Source organism: Agelaius tricolor, unplaced genomic scaffold (genome assembly GCF_023055355.1).
Source record: "Agelaius tricolor isolate 1412-34295 unplaced genomic scaffold, bAgeTri1.0.p SCAF_41, whole genome shotgun sequence".
NCBI lineage: Eukaryota > Metazoa > Chordata > Aves > Passeriformes > Icteridae > Agelaius > Agelaius tricolor.
This window is the reverse complement of record NW_027269301.1, coordinates 906,981-932,594: the sequence shown is the minus strand read 5'-3', so window position 1 is coordinate 932,594 and position 25,614 is coordinate 906,981. Positions and strand designations below refer to the sequence as shown.

The 25,614-nt window shown below is 55.6% G+C and overlaps 2 protein-coding genes across 2 annotated transcripts; both read left to right on the top strand.

The window, feature by feature from the left end:
* The first annotated feature begins 5,886 nt into the window (after positions 1-5,886).
* ERLIN2 (ER lipid raft associated 2) lies at positions 5,887-17,486 on the top strand. Its single transcript, XM_071454658.1, has 11 exons — positions 5,887-6,043; positions 6,151-6,232; positions 6,391-6,437; positions 6,818-6,879; positions 7,524-7,649; positions 9,776-9,849; positions 10,240-10,298; positions 11,132-11,223; positions 11,521-11,610; positions 13,076-13,155; positions 14,953-17,486. Exons 1-11 carry the CDS (start codon positions 5,937-5,939, stop codon positions 15,160-15,162), a joined length of 1,029 nt encoding a protein of 342 aa, XP_071310759.1. The 5' UTR covers positions 5,887-5,936; the 3' UTR covers positions 15,163-17,486.
* A 904-nt stretch (positions 17,487-18,390) lies between these two features.
* Positions 18,391-24,091, top strand: PLPBP (pyridoxal phosphate binding protein). The gene is made up of 8 exons (XM_071454707.1): positions 18,391-18,519; positions 19,376-19,483; positions 20,242-20,277; positions 20,805-20,880; positions 21,218-21,352; positions 21,453-21,595; positions 22,160-22,258; positions 22,531-24,091. The coding sequence occupies exons 1-8, from the start codon at positions 18,424-18,426 to the stop codon at positions 22,666-22,668; spliced, it is 831 nt and encodes a 276-aa protein (XP_071310808.1). The 5' UTR covers positions 18,391-18,423; the 3' UTR covers positions 22,669-24,091.
* The last annotated feature ends 1,523 nt before the right edge of the window (positions 24,092-25,614 follow it).

Genomic DNA, 25,614 nt, shown 5'->3' with positions numbered 1-25,614 from the left:
TCTTGAAAGATCTTGAAAGGAGCTGGCAGTTTAGTAGTTCAGATGATTAATGAGCACTGGCTCTGGCGGGTGGATTTCTCGAGCCGTGCCAGCAGCTGGGCTGCTCCAGCGGGCCAAGACACGCCGAGCTCCCCCCGGCCCCCCTGGCCTTCCCGGAAATGACACCGAGGCGACAGGCCCTGCATATGGAAAAAGTTAAATATAAATTACTGCTGAAAGAGGCCGAGCCGAGCCGAGTTAGTTAAAGATGTTTATGGATTCAGAAACACGGGCCTGCATATGTATTTAGGGATGACAAATGTGATTCAATAAGTCAGGAATTTCTCCGTGGGCTGAGGCGGGACCCGCGCGGCGCGGGCGCTGCTCTGGGCCCGGCAGCTCCGTGCCATAAATCCTGCAGGCAGGCTCCTCGCTCCTCCCCGGCCTGCTTGGGGTTGATTCTCGCCTTTTCCCTGCAGCTCACCGAGTCACAGAAGATCCCAAACCGTGTTTGGGAGCAGCCCTGCTCCCTCCATGGGTTTGGGGGCATTGGGAATACCCATGGGGGCATTGGGGGCCACGCCGCCACCAGTGCCAGGCACGTCCCTGTCCCTGGGCTCTGTGTCCCCCCCAGAGCTGCTCTGGGAGCAGCCAGGCCCTTCAGGACTGCCAGCAGATGATTAACGACCGACAGCTCCGGAGCAAGTTTGGGGTTTGACCTGGTGCTTAAGGAGTTCAGCCCTAATTCTGCAGCCCCTTCACGTGGGGCACCTGGGGGGCACCCACCCAAAGTGCCGCCTGTTGCTGCTGCTCTTGGGGTGCACCACAACAAACCGAAGCAGGAAACCCCTAAATTAAACTCCAGCTGTTGTGGTGGGGGCCTGGCACGGATGACAGGTCCATGGTGGGGGATGCTGGATTTGGATTTAGGGTGACAATCCCCAGCAGACCTGCAGCAATGGGCAGTGCAGGAGCCACCCCCTTGGCTCCCCTCATCCCACACCTCTGGGAGGCTCAGAGGGAAATGCCTTTCGAGGGGTCAGCGCCCGGCCAGGCCTTGGACCCACATCCACATTCCTTTGTCCTGATTTTATTCGTTAGCAACATTTGGCCTGGATATGGAGACAGCTAATGAGGGACGGAGTTTATTGCAGTTTGATTTTTCTGTTAAAACAATACAATAAAATAAATGCACTTGGAAATCTGGTCTGTGTTTGTACATAGGAGATTTATGGCTCTGAAGGCTTCCAGAGAGACGCAGCCTTTCATTCCCTTCCTTATTGGAACAGATCATGTTGCAGAGTTTAAAGGCCTCTGGAGCTGTGATTTATTTGAAGGGAGAAATAAGGGAAATCCAACTATCTGTTCCCTGGCTCGGATCATCCAGTAACTCCCAGCCAAGGGGACGGATCTGCACCTCCTCCACAGATTTTTTTCTTTCTTTTTTTTTCCCTCCTGTCACTTACATTATCCCGCTCTAAATATATCACCGAGCCAGGGATGGCTCCTGACCTGGGCTTCAGCACCTCACAGAGGTTTCCCCAGCCCTTCCTGGAATCCCACAGATAAATCTCTCTCCTAGAGCCCTGTCTGAGCTCCTCCACGCTGCTGATGGGACGGGACCTGCGTGGGGCCAGCTGCTGCCTTGATCCAGAGGTGAGGCAAAGGCAGGATCTTGGGGTTATCTCTGGATTCAGGTGATAAATTCACATCACCTGTTCCTGCTCCACTCCATTGCTGCTCTCCTGGGCAGAGAAGAGCACGGCAGCTTAGAACCAGGTCAGGATTTGTGCCTGAAAACCTTTTCCATGAACTTGGAAACTCAGCAGGATGATGCTGCGGCTCCCACGCTCCTGGGGCTGCCACAGCCACCTCCCTTCCTGCCACCCTCATAGAGGAAAACTGTGTTTTCCCCTTCTCTGAGGTTTCCTGCTGCCCAGGGATGAAGCACCTGGAAGATTCTGTGCTGCTGTGGTGCACCCCAGCCCATCCCAGTGGATCCTCCCAGCAGGAGCAAGGTGAGATCCTTCCCTGAGCCTAAACCAGACATTTTGGAAGCCTTTGGCATTTACAGGCCGGAGCTTTGTGGGATCTCCTGCTTCTCCCAGGTATCTCCTGGACTTCTGGAAATGGTGTTGGTCCCATCAGCACCATCCATCCATCCATTGCTGTGCTCTTGGGACACGGTGAGAGGAGAATTCCCTTCTCCATCGTCACCATCTCGCTGCGGCTCAGGGAAGGAGTGACAGGTTCCCAGCTGGGGAGGGGACCTGGCTGTGACAGCCACTCTCCTCCTCCTGGAGCTCCATCCCAGCTCCTCCAGCCCATGTTTTTGGCGGGCTGTTCCCTCCCCCTGCACACAGACGGGCTCTGTTTGCCATTAGCTCCCCCCCTCTGCCCCAGGAGCCCATCCCAGCACTAATTCTCACGCATGTTTCGGGTAAATCTACTTTCTTTCCCGGGCTGAATTGTGGTTTCCAAGCACCATTAATCATTTCCCTTTAGAAAACAGCATTGGGGGGCTGGAAACACATTGCTCCTTTCTTTACTGGGGGATGACCTGGCACGCTGGCACCCGGCCACGGGGCTGGCGCCTGCGGGACGTGGAGAGCAGCCTCGGGGAGAGCTCCCCTCCCGTGCTGGGAACTGGCTCCCGGTGGGATCACCTCCCCCAGGACAGAGCCCAGCTCCTGCCCAGGGGCTCGGGAAGGAGGGGAGGAAAAGGCTGGGAATGCCAGTTCTGTAGGGCTTTCCCAAGAGCCTCCTCCTAGGGGCTGCTCCCTGGGAGCTCGGTTGTCTCCCTGCTCTCTGCCCACCCCACACACCCCTCTCCAGGACCCTCAGCTCATGATTTTGGAAGGAAGGAAGCCCCCCCTGCCCTGCTGGTCGTGAGGAGGGGGCACAGTGACCACGTGTGAGCTCCGGGCTGTCAGGGGATGATTAATGGCCAACGCCACCGAGCTGCCCGGGCTGCCAAGGGCTGCATTGTTAGAGCTGACACGGAACGAGCCCCGACACTCTGCAACACGGCTCTGCCCCATAATCAGCAAATAACCTTCCATGGAGGGAACTGGGGAAGTGCTCCCCCTCCCAGCCCCTGCCCTGCCCTGCAGCTCCCAGCTCCTTCCAGGGATTTCCCTCCCCGGGATCCACTGCTCCTTCAGGTTTCAGCCAGGGGACAGCTGGGATGGGATGGGATCCATGGGATGGGATGGGATGGGATCCATGGGATGGGATGGGATCCATGGGATGGGATCCATGGGATGGGATGGGATCCATGGGATGGGATGGGATGGCATCCATGAGATGGGGTGGGATGGGATAGAACTGTAAACGGAGGCAGAATTTGGGACAGGATGGGGATAGGAATGGGGTGGAACTGGAGATGGAGGCAGAATCTGGGATGGGGTCGGGGACAGGATAGAAATAGAGATGGAGACAGCAGTGGGGTTGGGGCAGGACTGGCGAGCAGAGCTCTGCACCCCCTCTCCAGCTGCACAGGTAACCTTAAACGCCAGAGCAGGAGCGCGGGGATGGAGTTTTTCCAGCCCTGTTCGCAGCTGTCAGGCGGTGATTAATGGCCAACAGCCTCGGAATTGCCTTTATTGCCAGCCCGGCATTGTTACAGTGACAGCTAACGAGGGCAGACAGGCTTTACAGCGTGCCTTGCCCCGCCCCGCCGGGACCGAGCCGGGACAGAACCGGGACCGAGCCGGGACGGAGCCGGGACCGAGCCGAGACCGAGCCGGGACCGAGCCGGGACCGTGCCGAAACCGAGCCGGGACCGAGCCGGGACCGAGCCGGGACCGAGCCGGGACCGAGCCGAGACCGAGCCGGGACCGAGCCGAGACCGAGCCGGGACCGAGCAGGGACCGAGCCGAGACCGAGCCGGGACCCAGCCGAGACCGAGCCGGGACCGAGCCGGGACCGAGCCGGGACCGAGCCGAGACCGAGCCGAGACCGAGCCGGGACCGAGCCGGGCCCGTCCCGCCGGAGCCTGCCCCAGGGCTAACCCAGCTGTGCCCATGGCCATCCCAGCTGTGCCCATGGATAACCCAGCTGTGCCCATGGCCATCCCAGCTGTGCCCATGGATAACCCAGCTGTGCCCAGGGCTAACCCAGCTGTGCCCATCACCATCCCAGCTGTGTCCATGCCCATCCCATCTGTGCCATGGCTACCCCAGCTATGCCCACAGCCATTCCAGCTGTGCCCATGGCTAACCCAGCTCTGCCCAGGGCTATTCCAGCTGTGCCCATGGCCATCCCAGCTGTGCCCAGGGCCATCCCAGCTGTGCCATGGCTACCCCAGCTATGCCCACAGCCATTCCAGCTGTGCCCATGGCTAACCCAGCTCTGCCCAGGGCTAACCCAGCTGTGCCCATCACCATCCCAGCTGTGTCCATCACCATCCCCGCTCTGCCATGGCCATCCCAGCTGTGCCCTCATCCCACCCAGGGCCCATCCCAGCTCCATCCCCACAAGTCTGGACCCAGAGCCCCCCAAACTGTCTCACTGAACTGCACAGAAAAGCCCCCAGGATATTTTTACAAGGCAGGGGGATGAGGAAGGGATGAAGGAGCTGGAGAGAACTGGGTGCAATAAACCATTTATTCTTCCAAACAGCCCTGTTAAAACCCCGAGCACCGTGGCACAGACACCACTGAATGTTCCTGGCCTCAAGTTCAGCCGTAATGATTTTTTTTGGCTTTTTTTTTTTTTTTTTTTTTTTTTTTAGGATTATTACAAATAATATTTACCTTTGTGCTGGTTCACATCTTGATGCTGTTAAACACGTGGCCACAGCTGGTTTCCCGCTCAGGGCAGTGATATAGTGCTGGTGTTATGAAGCAAAACCTCTCCTGCGAGCCAGAACACCCCACATTTAAAAACCTATTACTTTTCAATATTCCATGGATGCATTTTGCTCCAGCTCAGAGCAATTTCCTAGTTTACCCTTATTAAACTGAGAGGGGCTGAGCAGAGGCTTGTGATTTATGAAACACATACTAGATTCATTAAAACCTTTAAAGATTTAATACATTTTATCAAGGCCTTAAATCTGGGCAACCGCCTTTAGAAAAACACCAACTGCAGGGTGTTTTTCATCTCTGGCGCCCTTTTGCGCTTCTTTAAGAGCTGTAAAATTTGGATTGACAAATATCATGGATATTTCATTCCTTATTCCTAAATGGCACTGAACCCTCCTGACAGGTTTGTTATATATAACCTCAGAGATCCATCTCAAGGAAAGATCAAATCATTCTGGTTCATTGACGTTTTTTATGTGTTTTTTTAGGCCCTTTCCAGGATTTCAGAGCTGGATGATTCTGTTTGCTGGCCCATCCCATTTCCTGTGATTGCCCAAACGAGCAGGGGGGTCTGTGTGGGGGGCAATGCAGGGGGAGGTCAGAGATGAAATAAAAATGTTGTGACTGAGAAAAATAATTGACAGAGGGGGAATTTGGGCTGGATATTAGAGTCAGATCTCCAGGAGCATTTGGACAAGGTGGGATTGTTGGGGTGGCTGTGCAGGGCCAGGAGCTGGACTGGATGACCCTGTGAGCCCTTTCCAGCTGAGGGTCTTCTGTGGGAAATGTGGAAGTGTGGGAATGTGGAAAAGGGGAAAAGTGGGAATGTGGGAAAGTGGGAATGTGGGAAATGGAAGTGTCCCGGCCCGCGGCAGGGGCTCCAATGGGAGGAGTCTCGCTGTCCCCTCCGACAGGTACCGTTCTGTGCTCGGTGACTCCTCCACCTCTCCCTGTCCCCCCTGCCCAGAGCAGGCTCGGGGGTCTCCGCACCCCAACCCCTCGGGCGGGCGCGGGCGGGTCTCGAACCCGCGGCCTCCGGCTCCTCATTCCCCGCTCCTCCATCGCCCCCTGGCGGCAGCGGCGGCGGCGCGGGGGTCGCGCGGTGATGACGTCAGTGGCACGCCGCCGGTGCCGCCGCCGGTGCCGGGCATGGCCCAGCTCGGCGCCATCGCCGCCCTCGCCCTCGGCGTGGCGGCCGCCGCGCTCCTCTCGGCCGTGCACAAGATCGACGAGGGGCACATCGGCGTCTACTACCGGTGAGACAGCCTGGCGGGGCTCCCCGGGGGGACCGAGCCGGGTACCGGCCGGCCGCCGCTCACGGTTCCCTCCCTCTCTCTCTGTCTCTCTCCCGTTCCCTCCGCAGCGGCGGAGCGTTGCTGACCTCCACCAGCGGGCCCGGCTTCCACCTCATGCTGCCCTTCATCACGTCCTACAAGTCAGTGCAGGTGCTGCTGGACGCGGGCCCCGGGCGGGGCGGGCACCGGGGAACCCGGGTGGCACCGGGGCTGGTGAGGCCGTGCTCGCTACCGGGGACAGGCGGCTCTCGGTGCGATCGGTGCCGGGAAATCCCTCTCCTAAGCCTCTTTCCTTCAATCCCCTGCAGACCACGCTGCAGACGGACGAGGTGAAGAATGTCCCGTGTGGTACCAGGTGAGCTGTTCGGTGATTGCGAACCGGCTGGGAGCTCCTCGGAACCGAGCCCAGACTGGGGACACCGGCAAAACCGAGCTCTTCCCGAGCCCAAAATGGGGACACTGGAAAGACTGAGCCCCTCACCAGCTCCAGACTGGGCTCACTGGAGACCGAGCTCCTTTCCAGCCCCAAACTGGGGACACTGGCTAAACCAAGCTCTCCCCAGCTCCAAACTGGGCTCACTGGAAACCAAGCTCCTCTCCAGCCCCAAACTGGGCTCACTGGCAGCCCCAGGACCATGTGCTGGGCTGGTCCCACACCTGTCCCACGGAGGGGACAATGTCCTTTGGAGCCCTCAGCCTCCTGCAAAGCTCATTTTGTGTTTTCTCCTTTTTCAGTGGAGGAGTGATGATTTATTTCGACAGGATCGAGGTGGTGAATTTCCTCATCCAGAGTGCAGGTGAGTCACAGCTCTGCCCTGGGGCTGGGCTGCAGTGACAGCAGGGGCTGGGCTGGGCTTGGTGGGAACAGGACTGTCCCTCAGGGGGTGCTGGGTTTGGAATTACCTGGAGGGAGCCAGGCTGTCCCACAGGTGGGGCTGGAATTACCTGTAGGGAGCCAGGCTGTCCCCAGGAGGGGTTGGGGCTGGATTTACTTGGAGGGAGCCAGGCTGTCCCACAGGAGGGGCTGGGTTTGGAATTACCTGGAGGGAGCCAGGCTGCTCCTCAGGATGTGCCCCAAGCACCTGGCAGAGCCCTGAGCTCTGTCTGTCACCTCTGCCCATTCCCCTGGGAATTTGGGCTGTTGATTGTCTCTATCCCAGCCCCCCTGAGCTTTGTGCAGCAGATTGGAGCTGCAAAGGCTCCTGGAGAACCACCTGGGCAGCCTTTTCCCAAATCCTTTGGGTCTGAGTGTGGGAGTACCTGGCTCAGCAGGGAGCTGTGTGTGTGTGCAGCCCCAGTTTAAAAAAAGCCTGGACATGGCACTTGGTGCTAGAGTCTGGGTGAGGTGTGAGGGCACAGGTTGGACTGGATGATCTCAGAGGTCTCTTCCAACCTTGTTATTCTGTGATTTTGTGATTCTGTGGTTCCTCTCCTCTCCCAGTGTACGACATTGTCAAGAACTACACGGCTGACTATGACAAGGCTCTCATCTTCAACAAGATCCACCATGAGCTGAACCAGTTCTGCAGTGTGCACACTCTGCAGGAGGTGTACATCGAGCTCTTTGGTGAGCTGCTGCTCCTGGGGGCTCTCCCTGTGGGCTGTCAGTGCAGAACCCCCAGCTGATGGGGGATTTATCCACGTTTCATCCATGAATCCCAAGTGTTGGGGGGTTTTATCCATGTTTCATCCATGAATCCCAAGTGTTGGGGGGTTTTATCCATGTTTCATCCATGAATCCCAAGTGTTGGGAGGTTTTATCCATGTTTTATCCATGAATCCCAAGTGTTGGGGGGTTTTATCCATGTTTTATCCATGTTTCATCCATGAATCTCAAGTGTTGGGAGGTTTTATCCATGAATCCCAAGTGCTGGGAGGTTTTATCCATGTTTTATCCATGAATCCCAAGTGTTGGGAGGTTTTATCCATGAATCCCAGGTGCTGGGAGGTTTTATCCATGAATCCCAAGTGCTGGGAGGTTTTATCCATGTTTTATCCATGTTTTATCCATGAATCCCAAGTGCTGGGAGGTTTTATCCATGTTTCATCCATGAATCCCAAGCGTTGGGGGGTTTTATCCATGTTTTTTCCATGTTTTTTCCATGAATCCCAAGTGCTGGGAGGTTTTATCCATGTTTTATCCATGTTTTATCCATGAATCCCGAGCTGGCTCTGCTTGGAGCTGGAGTTGTTAGCCAGCTGCCATCGTTTATCCCTGTTATCTTTTGGAGCTGAGTGCCTCAGTGTGTTTGTAACAATAAACTGCACAGCCAGCCCTGCCAGCAGTTTCCCTTTAGGGAAGGGAGCAGGAATTCTGTGGCATTCTCTGTGTGTGCAGCAGCTGGGATGGATTGAATTGGTCACAGGATTGGCTGATCCAGATGGAACAGCCTGGCTGTCCCTCTCTGCTCCCACAGAAACTGAGCAAGCACCCCTGGCCAGAGGCTTTGGGCTGTACCTGTGGCTGCAGTGCCCACAGTGCTGGCAGGAGCTGCCCTCCCCAGCAGGGAGGCACAGGGCAGGAGAGGCTGAGGGAATGCTGTGGTTTCCTGCTGGGATTGGCCCAGCAGCTGCCAGTGCTGAGTGTTTTGTTTCTGGCTCTGGGCTGACAGGAAATCCTCCCAGGCTTTCAGCAGTGGGGGCCCAGCAGGACAGGCTTTGTGTCTGAGTGAGCCCAGGGTGTTTGCAGGCTCCTGTTGTATCTTCAGCCTGGCTTTCCAAGGAGCCTGGCTGCCCTTCCCACACTGGGGCTCAGATCCCCCCAGTTCCCAGCTCCTGCTGGTGGCTGGACGGGTTCCTGGCCTGTGGAGGCTCCAGATGTTGGCAACTGCTGCTTGAAATGGGCTGAAAGCTCCTGCTCTGCACAGAAGGAACTTGTGCAAAGTCCCTGGAAGCCCTGGGCCTGCTCGGGCTCTGCAGTGGGGCACAGCCCCTCTGAGCAGCCTCACATCACCCTCTGCCCCCACATCTGCCAGCAGGTGCAGGGAACTGATAACAGCTGCTTCCCAAACTCCTGGCTGGCCTTCATTAGGAGTTCCAGAGAGGAAACTGGGACCAAAGCAAACAGTCCAGGAGTGTGATGTGATCCCTCCTAAGGCTGTTACCGTTTGATTTTCCCTCTGCACTTCCCAGCAGGCCCCAGCTGGAAGCGCTGCCCTCCTTGGAGCTTTCATCAGAGCAGGGTTTTAGGTTATGTTTCCTTTTGAAATCCTCAGCTACGCTGGAGTTCTGGGACTCCTTGAGCCAAAGAGACCTTGCTGATGATTTTTGCAGCCTGTTAAAGTAACTGATGCTGCCATTTCCCACTCCTGCCTTTCCATTTGCTTCGTGTCCTGCTGGCACAGGTCACAATCAGTCAGGATTTGCCTCACCACTCCAGGATTTAGTGGGGAAGTTCAGTGGGAAAGGGGGTTAGAGCACAGATTGCTGGTTGTGAAGATGCTGTGTCTGGCTCAGGAAGATTCCAGGCTGCAGGTTATGGCAAACTGCAGGGCTTCCTTTCTTGCCTACCACATTCCTGTGGTGTGTCCTATTGCTGGGAGCCTGCCTTGGGGTCAGCCCAGCACTTCTTCATCCAACTCCCATTTGTGCTTTCCAGGAATAAGAAACGTGAGCCATCCCAGCTCACTCTGGGTGCTGACAGCAAACTGCCTTGGGGCATCTTTCATTCCCTTCTCTTTTCTCCTCAATCAGATCAAATTGATGAAAACCTTAAACTGGCTTTGCAGCAAGACCTAACCACGATGGCCCCTGGATTAATTATACAGGTAATCAGGGTTTGATTGAGATATGGAAGGGGCAGATTGTTGTGGCACGAGAGGCTCTTCAGCTCTTCAGAAGTTGGGGAATCAGCAGCAAGTACCCCAACAGATAGTGAAGAGGGGAAAGGGCTAAAAGGAAACAAGAAACTGAGATTTCTTTAGGAAATTGCTTTACAACACAGATTTCATTTAACCTGGGGAGTAGGAGCAGTGTCCTTCCTGTCCCCTCACAGTTTTGGTGTGTTGAGTTTCTCCTGGAGTTCCTCTGGGTGCTGCTTTGCCCAGGTGACACTCTCCTGTCATGTCAGGAGACCTTTCAGTGCTGTTTCTCTGTGGGGTTTGGGCCTGGTCACAGTCTGTGCAGGCCCAGGTTCTCTTGTGTGTCTCTCTGTGCAGGCAGTTCGAGTGACAAAGCCAAACATCCCTGAAACCATCCGGAGGAACTACGAGCTCATGTAAGTGCCTGTGAGTGCCCAAAAGGACCCAGAAGGGCACGAGAACTCAGGGTTGGGGTATCATGGTGCCCTCAGCTCCTGCTGCCCCTCAGGATGGGGCTGGGGAGGAGCAGCTCTGAGCACTGGCAGGGCTCTCACTGCAGCCCTTGAGCACAGGCATGGTTTGCCCTGGGGCTCCTTCCCCTGGCCCTCCCAGAGCTGAGCCTGAGTGGCAGAGGGATGGATTTCACCACTAATCCTCTTGTTTGACTGGGATGGAGAAACTGTTGATTCAACAAGCTGAAGACTTGCAAAGCTTTGAAATAACTCTCTTTGACAGCACTTGACAGTGCTGATCCCTCTGCAGTGCCCTGAGCCAGCTGCCAGCACTTTGCTCGGCCAGGATTGGATCCCTCTCATCCATTCTGCTTCCCCAGCACTGCATGTCACCTTTTGGGCTTGCTTGTGGTAAATCCTGTGTAATAAATACAGCAGGATGTGTTGAGAGACTCAGTTCCAGGGTCTCTTCCCTGATTGGGAGCAGGAGCAGAGTTTTTAATTTATGTTCACTTTAAAAACTCATCAATGTAAGTAAAAACCAGTAAGATAGAAAAGGCAGCAGGGCAGCCTGCAGGGACTGTGTCACAGGGAAATCTTCCTGCTGTGGAGGGGAGGAAAGAATGCTTTGATTCAAGCAAAAAGCTGTGTGCAGGTGCCTGCCCTGACAGTGCTGATCCCACCTGCCCTGGACACGTGCTGGAAGGAGGGGAGAGCCAGCAGCTCGTCCTGGGGGTGTGCTGGGAGTCCCACAGCAGTGAGCTCCTGGTTTTAACTGGTTTTTCCTGCTCCCCCAGGGAGAGTGAGAAGACAAAGCTGCTGATAGCAGCCCAGAAGCAGAAGGTGGTGGAGAAGGAGGCAGAGACAGAGAGGAAGAAAGCTCTGATCGGTCTGTGGGGCTGGGCTGGGAGAGGGAATGGGGGGACAGAGAGCAGAGGGACCCCAGGGAGGGAGGGAGGGATGCACCTGGTTCACTCTGGGACCTTCTCTGATCTGAAACCTTCCCAGAGAAACTCAGGAGTTTTTCAAGTGGGTCCCAGCTTTGTTCTCTGCAGGCTGGAAATTGTTCCCACCGTTTATTTCCACCTGAAGTGGGTGATGAGTGAGGATTTTCCAGGGTGAGGCTGCTCCTGGTGTTAGGAGAACGTGTGATGACAGCGTGGGCGTGTTCTTGTTTTCATTGCAGAGGCAGAAAAGATTGCACAAGTTGCTGAAATAACTTATGGACAGAAAGTGATGGAAAAGGAGACAGAGAAACGAATTTCAGAGATTGAAGGTGAGTGGGGGGTGAGCTTTCCTGTAAGTAAATCCTGAAGGAGGTCTTGAAGTGTGTGTTGACTGTTCTTCAGTCCAGGCTGACGTTCTCAGGGGTAAAGTTCCTGACCACAAGCAGGAGTAGGAATTTCTTTGCAGGCTGTGCTTCTTGAAACTCCCTTTCTCAAGGTGATGTCTATAGGAGTTTGAACTGAAGGAGATGTTCCCTCACCCCTCTGATAAAGTGCTTTGTCAAAGAAACTCCAGGGCATGGAGAGGGCTCTGCAATTCCAGCTTGGGAGTGGCAAGGCCTTTTTTCCCCTTACATTCATTAGAGGCCCTGACAAGCTTTGCAGAAGCCATTGAGGAGCCAATTAAGAGTTTTACAGGTCAGCAGCTTCTCATTAAGAAGCTCTTTGCAGACATACAATGGGATTTATTTCTTATAACTGTGTCAGCAGGTGTCAGCCCTCAGTCTGGCAGAGGATTCCTGCCTCCTCCTTTTCTCCTGGTGTCTCTGACTGGGACCAAGGTCTCCTTTTAGCCAGGAGAGCAAGTTGTGGGCCAGACCATCCAGCTGTTTACAGGATCTTGAAGTGCAGCAGCTCTCAGGCCTCCCTGCTAGGAGAAGTAAACAAATGGTTTATCCAGCTGTGCAGCTCTCAGACCCAGACTGACATGGTGCAATTGTGTGGCTCCATGCCTCAGGAGGAGTGGCAGGAGGTGGGCAGGATTCCACTCATTTTATCTGTACCCTGCTGGCCTGATAGCCATCATTATTTATTATATTATTTATTATATTTATTATCCACTGGATGGATGCAGAGGGGAAAAGGAGGGCAGTACAGAAAGGGGAAATGTTCCTTAAGTGCCTGTGCCAGGAGTCAGGAATTTCAGTATCCACAGAGTGCGAGCCTTGGAGCAATTGTTGATAAAGCAGAGAAAAGGATTCAGAGATCCTGGCCAGGATCTCTGCAAGGGGCAGAGCCTGTAGTGGTTAAAATCCCCTGCTCTGCCTGCCAGAACCTTCATCTGCATACCCCAAATCCTATCTGGGAATCCCATCCACAGCACAGACCTCATCTGCAGGGAGTCTGCTGGGCTGCCCAGGCTGCTGCTGGCCCCTGGGCAGGGGCTGTGGGTAAATCCCACATCTGCAGGAGAGCAGTTCTGCATTTCAGCACCAGAGTCAGCCCTGGCTCGAGAAGAAAGGCTGAGCTCTGCCCACGTGATGGGGATAATCAAACCCTGATGTTTGTCAAGTTCTTGGAGCTCTGCAGTTGCAGATGCAATTTGCTTCTTCGTGCTCTCATCCTGCAGCCATTTAGCTGTAAATTGAGCTCCCATTTCTGGGTTTTCCATTTTGTTCCCTCTTCCCTGTGTAGTTCAGAGGTGGCTCTGGCCACCTTCTGAAGAGTTACCAGCAGCAAACAGTGCAAACGTGGCTGGAAATAAAAATGTGATTGAGAGCATGTGTTTGCTTCCAGATGCTGCATTTCTTGCACGAGAGAAGGCGAGAGCTGATGCTGAGTGTTACACTGCAATGAAGGTGGCTGAGGCCAACAAGGTACTGTGCTTTCCTTTGTGCTGCCTCAGAGCAGGGCCCCTGGCACCAGGCTGTAGGGAAATACCAGCACAAGGGCAGGCAGTGATCCTTGTTGAAGTCAAAAAGCAAAACAAGGCCATGTCCTTTCGGCAAAGCTTTCATCTGAAACAATTAGTCAACAATTAGATCCTTATTTGCAAGTTCATTTTGTTCTCTGCACGGATCAGTGTCAGGGTGTGTGAAATCTCTGCTCTGCCAGCGGCTCACAGGGCCGTGGCTCTCTGTGGAATATCACTTTCAGTGCTGCCCTTTCACACTGTTGTGATGAGAAATGTGCTTTCATTCCAGTCTCAAGTTGGCAGGGAGATCTCCAGGGTGACAGGCAGGGGTAGAATAAACCACAGTGCAGGGAAAGAACTGATCTCAGACACCTTGGAAGAGCCTCAGTACTGCAAAGTAAAAACAACCAGAAATCCAACGTGGAAACAGAAAAATGACATGGATAGAATGGTCAGCTGTGTTCCTGCCCACAGCAAGCTCCCAGCAGGAGCACATCCCAGCAGGAAGTTTTAGTTGTGTGGTGGCCAGGGAGAAGGAGCAGAGGGTGTTTGTGCCCAAGTTTTGTCCTCTCTTAAAATGTCATTATCCTGAAGGAATGAGCCAGAATCAGTGGTGGATCTGCTCCCTGGAGAGAGCCAGGGATGTTTCCCCCCTCAGAGCCAGGGATGTTTCCCCCCTCAGAGCCAGGGATGTTTCCCCCCTCAGAGCCAGGGATGTTTCCCCCCTCAGAACCAGGGATGTTTCCCCCCTCAGAGCCAGGGATGTTTCCCCCCTCAGAGCCAGGGATGTTTCCCCCCTCAGAGCCAGGGATGTTTCCCCCTCAGTGCCACTGATGTTTCCCCCCTCAGAGCCAGGGATGTTTCCCCCCTCAGAGCCAGGGATATTTCCCTCCTCAGAGCCAGGGATGTTTCCCCCCTCAGAGCCAGGGATGTCTCCCCCTCAGAGCCAGGGATGTTTCCTTCCTCAGAACCAGGGATGTTTCCTTTCTCAGAACCAGGGATGTTTCCTTTCTCAGAACCAGGGATGTTTCCTTTCTCAGAACCAGGGATGTTTCCTTTCTCAGAACCAGGGATGTTTCCTTTCTCAGAACCAGGGATGTTTCCCCCTCAGTGCCATGGATGTTTCCCCCTCAGTGCCAGGAATGTTTCCCCCTCAGTGCCAGGGATGTTTCCCTCCTCAGAGCCAGGGATGTTCCCCCCTCAGAACCAGGGATGTTTCCTTCCTGAAAGCCAGGGATGTTTGCCCCTCAGTGCCAGGGATGTTTCCCCCTCAGAAACAGGGATATTTCCCCCCTCAGAGCCAGGGATGTTTCCCTCAGTGCCAGGGATGTTCCCCCCTCAGAGCCAGGGATGTTTCCCCCTCAGTGCCACTGATGTTTCCCCCCTCAGAGCCAGGGATGTTTCCCCCCTCAGAGCCAGGGATCTTTCCCTCCTCAGAACCAGGGATCTTTCCCTCCTCAGAACCAGGGATCTTTCCCTCCTCAGTACTCTCCTTGCAGGGGTTGCAGTGAGGGATGTGCTCTCCAGCCTCTCCATCATGCTTAGACTGAGCCTTTCCCCAGCTGCTCCCTTCCCTTTCCATTCTGCCATTTATTCACTGGGATCTGGAGCTGCCCTCAGCCCTGCTGGAGGAAATCCTGGTTCTGGGCACTCTGTTTGTCCTGGGGAGGGCTGGCCATGCCTGCTGGGCTTATGTGCTCAGGTAGGAATTCCCTTTTCCCAAAGCTGAGCTGTTGTGACCCGTTTTCTCTCCGTGCAGCTCAAGTTAACTCCTGAGTACTTGCAGCTGATGAAGTACAAGGCAATTGCAGCCAACAGCAAGATCTACTTTGGCAAAGATATTCCCAACATGTTCATGGACTCTGCAGGGAGCCAGAGCAAATCTGCAGAGGGACTGGCAGAAGGAATCCAAGAGGAGGACGGGGCAGGAGCCAGTGAGGACACAAAACTACTTCATAACATCAACTGAAAAGAAAGATTTCTATTCATTTTCTATCAAAAAAAATCATGAACTGGGAAATTCCTTTTAGTTTTCCCCCTTTCCCTGTGCTGAAAGAGATGAATCAGATTTAATCCTTTCAATCTTTTATATGACAATTAGACACTAGGACTTTGGTATTTATGGGGTGGGTTTTCTGGTAATTTCTAAGCTCCAGGTGTGTTCTGTAGCTGCACCTCCCCAGCTCTTGGTCACCCAGACCAAGGATTTGGGAGAGGCTGTCAGAGCTATCAGCTGGGTGGGAACCTCATTTGGGATTGAGGTGGTTCATAGCAGTTGCAGGTAAAGAAATGTTGAGGTTTTGGAAGGAGGGGAATTGCTGCTACAACTTGTTTTGGGTTTTTTTTTTCTTACTAAAAATTCCAAGTACTTTATTTCAATCCCCTCTGAAAATAAGGTGCTAGATTTTGTACATTACATACAAGTGGCTGCTCCAGGCTGGGGCCAGTGGCTGCTGAGCCCACATGAGGTGACCCCATAAGGACAGAGGAGTCCTGCAGGTCTAATCCCGTGGGGGGATCAAAGCCTTAGACCACATCACACAAGGAGTGACCCAAAATCTTCATTTTCTGTGTCCTGCCTGCTCTGTTTTCCATTTGTCATGTTTTTGTGGGGCACAGGAGAGTTGTCCCAGCAGTTCAGCTGCTGGGGGAGGGCGTGGGCAGCATCCTGGAGTGCAGAGCTGGGTGGGATTTTCAGTGAAACGATGGAAATTGTCACAGAAAACCAAGGAGGAAAGAATTTTTGTCTCAGGGACCCTGACTTTACAAAAGGCCTTGCTGGGGAGGAGCTGCTGGAGTGAGCAGAGAGTTTTTCAGTTTGTTACCTGCTCTGTGGGAGCAGCTGGATCTCAGTGTTTACAGTGTCTGACTAGAAAAAGGACCTTCAGGTGAGCTGAAATGGGCTCTGTGGGATTGGGGCTGAATGCACCTTGTGGAAGGAAGATTTCCCACTGGCCAAGGACAAACCATGATCCTGAAAGGCCACGGGGCAGAGACAAGCAGCTCTTCCTGAACTACCCAAAGATGGATTCCCCTTCTTGTCTCAGAACAGTTTTCCAGAATGTACCTTCCCCTCCAGAGAGCTGATCAGCTCCTCACATCCCAGATGCAAGGAGGGAACAGAGCTTTCTTTTCCACACATGCAAAATCAGAGGATAAAAGTCCAGGCCTAGAGAGAACATTTTTTTCCCCTACCCAATCCATCTGCCTCTGGCAGCAGAGCCTGGTGATTAATTGCTGATGTAATTAGAGGCCAGGATGCTCTTCTGAGATGATGCCAGAGCTCAGTGGCAGAGAGCAGCCTGGTGCATTCACAGGCTCCTGCCCCAAATTCTTGTTCCCCAGCACCCCTGGTCTCACCTTTCAGTGTTCAAACCTTCATCTCTCTGTGTTGCTCTGAGAGAGCTCAGGTGAATCTCAGCTGCTGGCTCCAGGGTTTTTTCAGCAGTTTTCTCTTCCCTGTTGATGCTTGAAAATGCAAAATAGAAATGAAGTATCAGTTTCTGTTTAGAGTCCCATCCTCTTTGTATTTCTTAGAAAATAGGAGCTAAGGGAAGTCCCATCTCCAGACCTACAACAGACTCAACAGCATCCCCAGGGAGGCTGTGATATTCCTGACTCTTAACTAGGTCTGTGCAGGCAGATCATAGCAGGGAACAGCAGAAATTTAGCCATGAGGATGAGCTCACTTGAGACTTGAGATTGTTCTGTGTTCATGTTTGCGGTTTCAGCAACTAACATCTCCTTTTACACAAGTATTTTTCACTAATGAAAGGACCCTACTAAGCCAAAGTGGTATTATAAAGGCTTTTTTTTTATGTGTGATTTCACAGCAAGATAATAGCTTGGGATAAAGAGCTCTTAATGATTTTTTTTAATTAAAACCCTGACTGCTAAAGTATTAGTGTAATTTAGTTAAGTTGTACTAAGAGTAAAAAAACAAAAGCAAAGTTGAGAGTTTGTCAGTTTTCAAAACCTGTGGTTGTGTCTTCATTCAGGTTTCTTCACTCTTAAATGTCCTGAATGTTCCAGAGTGGATCAGTCTCTCCATGTAAACCTTTATTCCTCTGTCTCTAACAGGCAGGTTGTCCTGTTTATGTAATCTTGAGATGAAGATCTGAACTTTAAACCCACTCTATAGCAAAGGGAACAGAGGTTTGTGGCACTGCTGATAGCTGGGAGCATGGAAATGCTCTGCCAGGGCAGTCCTTGATCTTCTTATGTACTGAATTCAAAGCCTTTTTATTTTGGTATTTGCTATGACAATAAAATGGCCTTCAATTTTAGAATCTTGCAATGTTACCATCAGGGTTTGTGGATGGACTTCAGCAGGAGGTGCTTGCAGGGGAGGATTTTGCACAGGGAAGGTCGAGGTGCTTGGTGGGACTGGGGGGCTCTGGGGTGCTGGGGGTCAGTTCTCCCTTTCCAGTGAGGAGGAGGAAGGTGGAAGAAGGATCAGAGCTGTCCGAGGAATCCCATTTCTGTCAGCGCCTGCTTTGCTACGGAACGAGCGAAAAACACCAGACTGAAGCCGCAAACACCTCGGATTTGGTGAAGTTTGCAGAAAATCCTTGTCGTGTTTTACCAGACAAAGGGCAGGAACCTTCTGGTTGTTTTTAGCCAGCTGTGTCAACACTGAATCTGCAGAGGGCCGGTGAAGTTCTGCACATTAAGACAAATATTTGAGTTAATGTGTTCCAGCCGGCGCTTTCCCACTCTGCCGCGGGAGCTCCTCCATAAAGCCGGGCCTTGTCCCGGCCCCTCCAGCTGCTGTGGGGCTCTGGCCGCGCTCCAAGCGCTGCCCACACCTCAGGCAGGGCCTGCAGGACAATTCCCGTTCCCTGCTTTGCTTCCACGACACCTTTTCCCCTCAGAAATTGAAATTGACCCCCTTGGAGGCGGCTCCTCATGCAGGGATAGCAACATCATCTTTGGGGGTGGGCCTGGAGGGCGGCCGGGACCGTGACAGTCGGGTGGGCTGGTGGCAGCGCTCGCTGCTGTTACTGCGGGCACGGAATGATTTGGATTTGTCACCAAAACCCAGGTAAGGGAACAAGCAGGGAGGCCCCATCCCGCAGGGCCGCCATGGCGGCCGCGACCTTCCCAACATGGCGGCCTCTCCCCGCCCCGCCTCTCCCATTGGCTGGCGGAGCTGTCGGAGCGATGCGATTGGCGGAGAGCAGGGGCGGGGCAGGTGTGTGGCGGAAGTGGCGGCGGGCGGGCGGGGGGGATGTGGAGAGCGGGCATGGCCGCCGGGGACGGGCTGGGCCCGGCGCTCCGCGCCGTCACCGAGCAGGTGCAGCAAGCGGCGGCGCGGCGGCCGCAGGTGAGCCCCGGGGGCCTGGGGGGCAACCCGGCGGGACACGCGGGGTGGGGCCGCTGCCACGGTGACAGAGCTCCGTCACCATAGGGAAGGGCCCGCACTGTGGGCGCAGGTCAGCGGTGACCGTGGGGAGAGGCCCGCAGTGCCACCGGGACAGGTCCTACCGTGGGGACAGGTCACCGGTGACCGTGAGGACAGGCCTGTAGTGCCACCGGGATGGGTCCCACGTGGGGACAGACCCGCAGTGCCGCTGGGACGGGTCCCACCACAGGGACAGACCCACAATGCCACCGGGATGGGTCCCACCATGGGGATAGGTCACCGGTGACCGTGGGGACAAGCCTGTAGTGCCACGGGGATGAGTCCCACCGTGGGGATAGGCCTGTAGTGCCACCGGGACTGGTGCCGCCATGGGTACAGGCCGCTGATCACCATGGAGACAGACCCGCAGTGCCACCAGGATGAGTCCCACCATGGGGACAGACCCGCAGTGCCACCAGGATGGGTCCCACCATGGGCACAGGTCACCGGTGATCATGGGGACAGACCCGCAGTGCCTCTGGGACGGGTCCCACCATGGGCACAGGTCACTGGTGATCATGGGGACAGACCCACAGTGCCACCAGGATGGGTCCCACCATGGGCACAGCTGGTCACCGTGGGCACGGACCCGCAGTGCCCCAGGGCCGGCACACTGAGGGTGTAGCCGTGCACACCCTCCAGCAGAGGAGCCGGACCCGCTATTGCGACAGCGCTCCCTCCTGTCGAGCCGGCGCTCCCCGACAGGGCCGGGCCCCTCGGTTCCCCCCGGGGCTGGGCTGGGCTGGGCTCCCCGTGCTCACCGTCCGTGCTCCCGCAGGGGCTCCCGGCCGTGCAGCCGCGGCTTGTGGCCGTCAGCAAGACCAAACCAGCAGAGATGGTGATGGAGGCCTACAGCCATGGGCAGCGCAGCTTCGGGGAGAACTACGTGAGCAGGGGGCTGGGACAGGGACAGCGGGGCTGGGACAGGGACAGCGGGGCTGGGACAGGGACAGCAGGGCTGGGACAGGGACAGCGGGGCTGGGACAGCAGGGATGGGACAGGGACAGCGGGGCTGGGATGGGGTCAGCAGGGCTGGGACAGGGACAATGGGGCTGGGACAGGGACAGCGGGGCTGGGACAGGGACAGCAGGGATGGGACAGGGACAGCAGGGATGGGAAGGATTGGGGGGCTGGAAAGGGCCAGGGCTGGAAAGGGCCGGGGGGCTGGAAAGGGTCAGCAGGGCTGGGATGGGGTCAGCAGGGATGGGACAGGGTTGGGGGGCTGGAAAGGGTCAGGGCTGGGAAGGGTTGAGGGGGCTGGGACAGGACCCCTGCAGAGGGCACAAAATCCCAAAATCATTCCAAGCCCTCCAAGGGCATCGAGTCCAAGCTGTGCCCGATCCCCACCTTGTCACCCAGCCCAGAGCACTGAGTGCCACCTCCTGAGTCCTTCCTTGGACACCTCCAGGGATGGGGACTCCAGCACCTCCCCAGACAGCCCTTTCCAATGTTCAACAACCCTTTCTGTGAAGAAATTCCTCCTGAAGGCTTGGGCCAGCTCAGTTTGGGTGGCTCTGTGGTGACACATCATTCCCTGGCCTCGTTTTTTGAGACTCATGTTGGCCCCAAGAACACCAATCCCAAGGACACCAATCCTCTGCCTGCTGTGGGTTTAAAGAATTTAATTCTCTTTCACTCTCCCAGGTTCAGGAGCTGCTGGAAAAGGCATCAGACTCCAGGGTAAGCATACAGTTCCCTTCATGCTTTTTTACCATGTATAGCTGTGTCCTGGGAGCTGCTCAAAGTCCTGGGGTTTGTTAGGGATTTGGTTGGATCCTTATCTGTGCAGATAAATGGTGGGGTGGGTTGTTCTTGGCTCAGTGCCTCTGCCCTGTTCCCCCTCCTGCCTTGCTGGCTCCATCTGCCTTAGTCATGATTTGTCTGCACAGGGCTCTGCCTTTTGTGCTCTCTTTAGGAGAAGCACAGTCCTTGCTGAAAAAAAAAAAAAAAAAAACATGTGTAGCACTCAGTTTGGGGAAAATATCATTTTATGACTATTGCACAAGAGCTTTGCCTTTGCATTCCCTGCAGCCACAAACCCATCCCTTTCCAGGCTCAACCTCAGCACAACCACAGGCTGAATCTTCAGGGTCAACAAACAAAGAAATTGGGTGTCTGGTATTTGGTTGTGGGCAAACTAAGACTGAAATGCTGCGTGGGGGAAGAGGGAATCGTTGCTCCAACCTGAGCATTCCCTCTGCTTTCAGATTCTCTCATCCTGTCCAGACATCAAGTGGCATTTCATTGGCCACCTGCAGAAGAACAATGTCAACAAGCTGATTGGTGAGTCCTGCTTGCTTTGGTGTGGGCAGTGGTCTTCCAGTGCTCAGCTGTGTCAGGGAGGGCCAGGATTTCAGAGAAAGGCTCTTCCCCCAGAGGGTGCTGGCACTGCCCAGGCTCCCCAGGGAATGGGCACGGCCCTGAGGCTGCCAGAGCTCCAGGAGGGCTTGGACAATGCCCCCAGGATGGGATTTTGGGGTGTCTGGGCAGGAACAGTTGGACTCAGCCATCCCTGGGGATCCCTTCCAGCTCAGGATATTTCATGGTTCCCTGAAACAATCCCCATGAACTCCCAAACAATCCCATGCCAGAATTCCCTCAGCCTGTGTTCTCTCCCCAGCTGTCCCAAACCTGTTCATGCTGGAAACAGTGGATTCTGTGAAGCTGGCAGACAGAGTCAACAGCTCATGGCAGAAAAAAGGATCACCCCAGAGGCTGAAGGTCATGGTGCAAGTTAACACCAGCGGGGAGGACAGTGAGTGCCTCTTGGTGACAAGTGCCTGGCTTGGCAGGGAGCTGGGACAGGCTGGGCTCTGGAAGCAGAGCTGGGCACTGATCTCCCTGTGCTTTTGCAGGCAAGCATGGCCTTGCCCCCAGGGACACCACGGCTGCTGTGGAGCACGTCCTCACCAAGTGCCCCAGCCTGGAATTCATGGGGCTGATGACCATTGGCAGCATCGGCCATGACCTCAGTAAGGGGCCAAATCCTGACTTCCAGGTAAGGTTTTCTCAGAGGAAATGTCACTGTGGGCTGGTTTCCTGGCACAGTTTGTCTGTCCCAGTCAAACCAGGGTGAGTGAGGCTGTCAGGAGGGAGGAACACCTTGTGCAGAGCCCTCAGTACCAGTGTCAGTGCAGGTGTGAGGAGGGGAACACCTTGTGCAGAGCCCTCAGTACCAGTGTCAGTGCAGGTGTGAGGAGGGGAACACCTTGTGCAGAGCCCTCAGTACCAGTGTCAGTGCAGGTGTGAGGAGGGGAACACCTTGTGCAGAGCCCTCAGTACCAGTGTCAGTGCAGGTGTGAGGCTTCTTTCTGCAGGGTGTTGCTCCCAGCCATGCTCTGAAGCTGCAGCCAGGATTTTGGAGCCCCAGGTGAGGTCTGAGCCTCCTGTGTGTTGTCAGTAAATCTGGGCAACCTCCAGACACTGTTACAGTGCTTCCATGGGAAGTGTGGGAGTTGCAGGTCCTGTGTGGAGGAGACATCAGGGACAGGCCAGGCTCAGTGGGATGGAGCTGGCTTGGCTGTCCAGGTGTGTGACCTCTGCTGTCCCCTGTGCCCTGCAGGTGCTGCTGTCCCTGAGGCAGGAGGTGTGTGAGAAGCTGAACCTGCCCCTGGACAAGGTGGAGCTGAGCATGGGCATGTCCACAGACTTCCAGCATGCAGTAAGTGTGTTCCTGTCCCTTCCCTGGGGGAACAAACGTGCCTGCACCCCAAATTCCAGCCCAGGTGCCACCCAGACAGGCCTCTAAGGCTTCCCTTTGGGTGAAGATCCCAGTGCAGCTCTCCTGGTCCTGGGGGAGATTCCTGGGATCAAATCAGCCCCTGGGTGTAGCTGTGGGTGCTGAGTGTGTGGGGAACCATCCTGTGAGAGCCAGGGCTGGGCTGTGGGGTGGTGGCAGCCCTGCCCTGAGCTGCCCCTCTCTGTCTCTTCCAGATAGAGGTTGGATCCACCAACGTCAGGATCGGGAGCACCATTTTTGGAGAGAGGGATTATTCCAACAAAACCACTGGGGGCAAGGCCCCTGCTGGGGGTGGAGGCCAAACAGAGGCTGTGACAGTGCAGGGCCACTAAAGGAAGACAAGTGGCCTCAGCAGAGACCTCACTATGCATTTTACCTCCCTCCGTGTTGGCACCCATCCTGATGGTGAGAGGGAATTCCTCAGAGCAGGGGCCAGAATGCCTCATGATCATTGTGATTCTAGAGTACCCCTAAAAACTGGAGATCTGCATAACCAACAAGGAAATTGAGGCTTGGAAGTGGCTGTGGTGTCTTGGTTCCTCAGGGCCATCAAGGACAGAGACTTTGGGGTAACTGGGCTGGACAAACACACACACAAAGGTGTTTGTCAGGCTGGAGTTGCTGCTGAGCAAGGTGGGTGTCACTGCAGCAGTGCTGGTGGTTGTTTTTGCTGAGGACTTCATTCAACACATGATGATCTTGCCAGAAACCTGTAAATGTTTCCCCAAATACGAGTTTTGCCCGTGGGATGGTCACACAGGAGCTGGGATGGGGCCCTGCTGTGGCACAGGAGAGGCCATGGCCATGGGGAAGGGGTGAGTGACAGGCACAGGGGACTGAGGAGCTCAGCTGCCACTGTGAGTTCATGCTGTGAGGCTTTGGCTGCACATCACAAGTGTGGGAGTGTCTTTTTAGCTCCATTTTATCCTTTTCAGGCTGACACTAACTTTTCCCATGGCTGCCCAAATGTGGAATGCTTTTCCCCCCCTTCCCTTCCTTTCCCCTCCTCTGTTGTTGTTGGGAATTATTTTCATCCTGCCTCGTAGCTTTGCTGCTGTTTTTTGGTCAGAATGGGGGTTTTGTGCCAGGCCTCTGCTCTGCCACCAGCTTGCTGCTGCTTTCCAAGGTGATTCCCTCATGGTTTGGTGCCTGTGCCATCCCCTTTACACCTGTGTGAGGATAACAGTGCTTGGCTCAGGGCAGAGGGAGAATAATTCAGAAAAAGAATTTTTATTGTCCCATTGCATTTTGGGTTCCTGAAAAAAAAATCACTTGGCCACTGAGAGATCTTCTAGGCTGTGTCTGAACATCCTCTCCTGCTTTTGGAAGAGGGAAATGGGAGTGTCACTGCAGTAACTTCCCTTCAGGTGTGAGCAGAAGCTCCTGCCTTGTCCTGTGTTGTTCAGCCAGTCTCACAACCCATGTCCCAGCTGATTTTTGGGCTTTTGTGTCTGCTGAGAGGAGGAGGAGGAGGAGGAGGAGAGCTCGGCTGCCAGCAGGAACATCCTCCCCAGGCTTTGCTCTGTGTGCTCTGTGTGGCTAAACCTCGCTGTTGGTTTCACTCTCTCTAAAAGCTGAATGTAAATGAACAGAGAACTCCACCCCCAACCTGTCGTAGCTCCGTGGTTTAGAAGCACCGGGGGTCGGGGCCGCCCCCCTCGGCTGCACCGTGTGTGGTTCATAGTCCAGTAATAAACAGTGCTCAGTCCAATGCCATCTGTGCCAGCTCAAAAGCTATTAAAGATGTTATTTTTATGTCCCGGCGTGGTGAATAAATGCCCTGAGCTGCCCTTGGAGCTGCTCCCCCAGCCTGGGGCGGGGACAGGAGGGTGGTTGAAAGGCAGCTGAGATGGAGCTGGCAGAGAAAGCCAAGCGGGTTTTGATCAGGATGGTCCAAAAGCGGCTGTGGCTCTGTCGTGTGTCGCGAGCTGTCCCCGCAGGAGCCCCTGGGTGGCGCTGCCCGCCCGGGCACGGGGTCCGAGCCCCAAAATCGCCCTGTGCCCACCTTGCTCAGGTGCAGAGACCCTCAGGGGGCTTGGGGGGATCCCTGCGCGGGGCTGGGGCAGAGCAGCGCGTCTGGGGCCTCTCCAGGACCCCTCTCTGGGCTCTGCCTGGGCTGCTCCACGTGGCCATCGGGGACAGCCTGGGGACAGGCTGGGAACAGCCTGGGGACACCAGGGGACAGCCTGGGGATATCCCGGGGAGAGCCTGGGGACAGCCCGGGGATAGCCTGGGGACACCAGGGGACAGCTTGGGGACAGCCCGGGGACAGGCTGGGGATACCAGGGGACAGGACAGGCTGGGGATAGCCTGGGGACAGCCCGAGGACACCAGGGGACAGCCTGGGGACACCAGGGCACAGCCTGGGGATATCCCGGGGACAGCCCGGGGACAGGACAGCCTGGGGGACAGGCTGGGGACAGCCCGGGGACAGCCTGGGGACAGCCTGGGGACAGGACAGGCTGGGGATAGCCTGGGGACAGCCTGGGGACAGCCTGGGGACAGGACAGGCTGGGGATAACCCGGGGACAGCCTGGGGACAGCCTGGGGAGAGCCTGGGGACAGCCCGAGCTGGGCTGTGGCAAAGCTCTGGAGAGGAGCGGGGATCTGCGAGAGCTCCCGCTCCTTCCCTCGCAGCTGCTGCTCCCACCCGCACAGCTTGCAGCTGATTTTCCTCGTTGTGCACGGAAGGTTTGCCCCGCTCCCCACGGCCCTGAGCCTCCTCCCCCGAGGCCGGAGCAGAGGGCGCTGCCCCGGGGCACCTCCCGGGACGGGCGGGAGCGGGGATGCGGCCTCGGTGGCACCGGGCACCTGTCGGGGGCACAGGGCTCAGACCACCCACTCACCCGGCAGATGGGAGCTGCTGGTCACTGGAGTGCAGCCAGCGGATGAAAGAGCCCTGAAAGAGCCCTGAAAGAATCCTCGGCCTCGGGATGAACCTCGGCCCTCGCCCCCGGCTGGGTTTGCGTCCAGCTCGGGCTCCCCGAGCCGGCCCCGGCTGGGTTTGCCTCGCAGGACCCCACCGCACTCGTGATTTCCAGGGGCCGGCGATGCTGGGAGGCCCCAGGATGCCCAGCAGTCCCCTGAGGTCACCTTCGTGCCCACATGGCCCTTGGGTGGGGGTGGACCAGGCTGATCCCCCAGAGCCTCAGCACTTCTCATGCTCTGGGGTGGAAAACCTCCTGGGGGCTTGGAGCACGGCCATGGGCAGATCTGGCTGATTGTAGGGAGAATAAACCCGTGGATGGTGCTGGACAGGGCGATTTGCTGCTCCTCCT

Coding starts and splice junctions, on each gene's coding strand:
- ERLIN2 (XM_071454658.1), top strand. CDS start 5,937: ATGGCCCAGCTCGGCGCCATCGCCGCCCTCGCCCTCGGCGTGGCGGCC. Junction 9,850..10,239: donor CCCCTGGATTAATTATACAG/GTAATCAGGGTT, acceptor CTCTCTGTGCAG/GCAGTTCGAGTGACAAAGCC. Junction 13,156..14,952: donor AGGTGGCTGAGGCCAACAAG/GTACTGTGCTTT, acceptor CTCTCCGTGCAG/CTCAAGTTAACTCCTGAGTA.
- PLPBP (XM_071454707.1), top strand. CDS start 18,424: ATGTGGAGAGCGGGCATGGCCGCCGGGGACGGGCTGGGCCCGGCGCTC. Junction 20,881..21,217: donor CAATGTCAACAAGCTGATTG/GTGAGTCCTGCT, acceptor TTCTCTCCCCAG/CTGTCCCAAACCTGTTCATG. Junction 22,259..22,530: donor CCACAGACTTCCAGCATGCA/GTAAGTGTGTTC, acceptor TGTCTCTTCCAG/ATAGAGGTTGGATCCACCAA.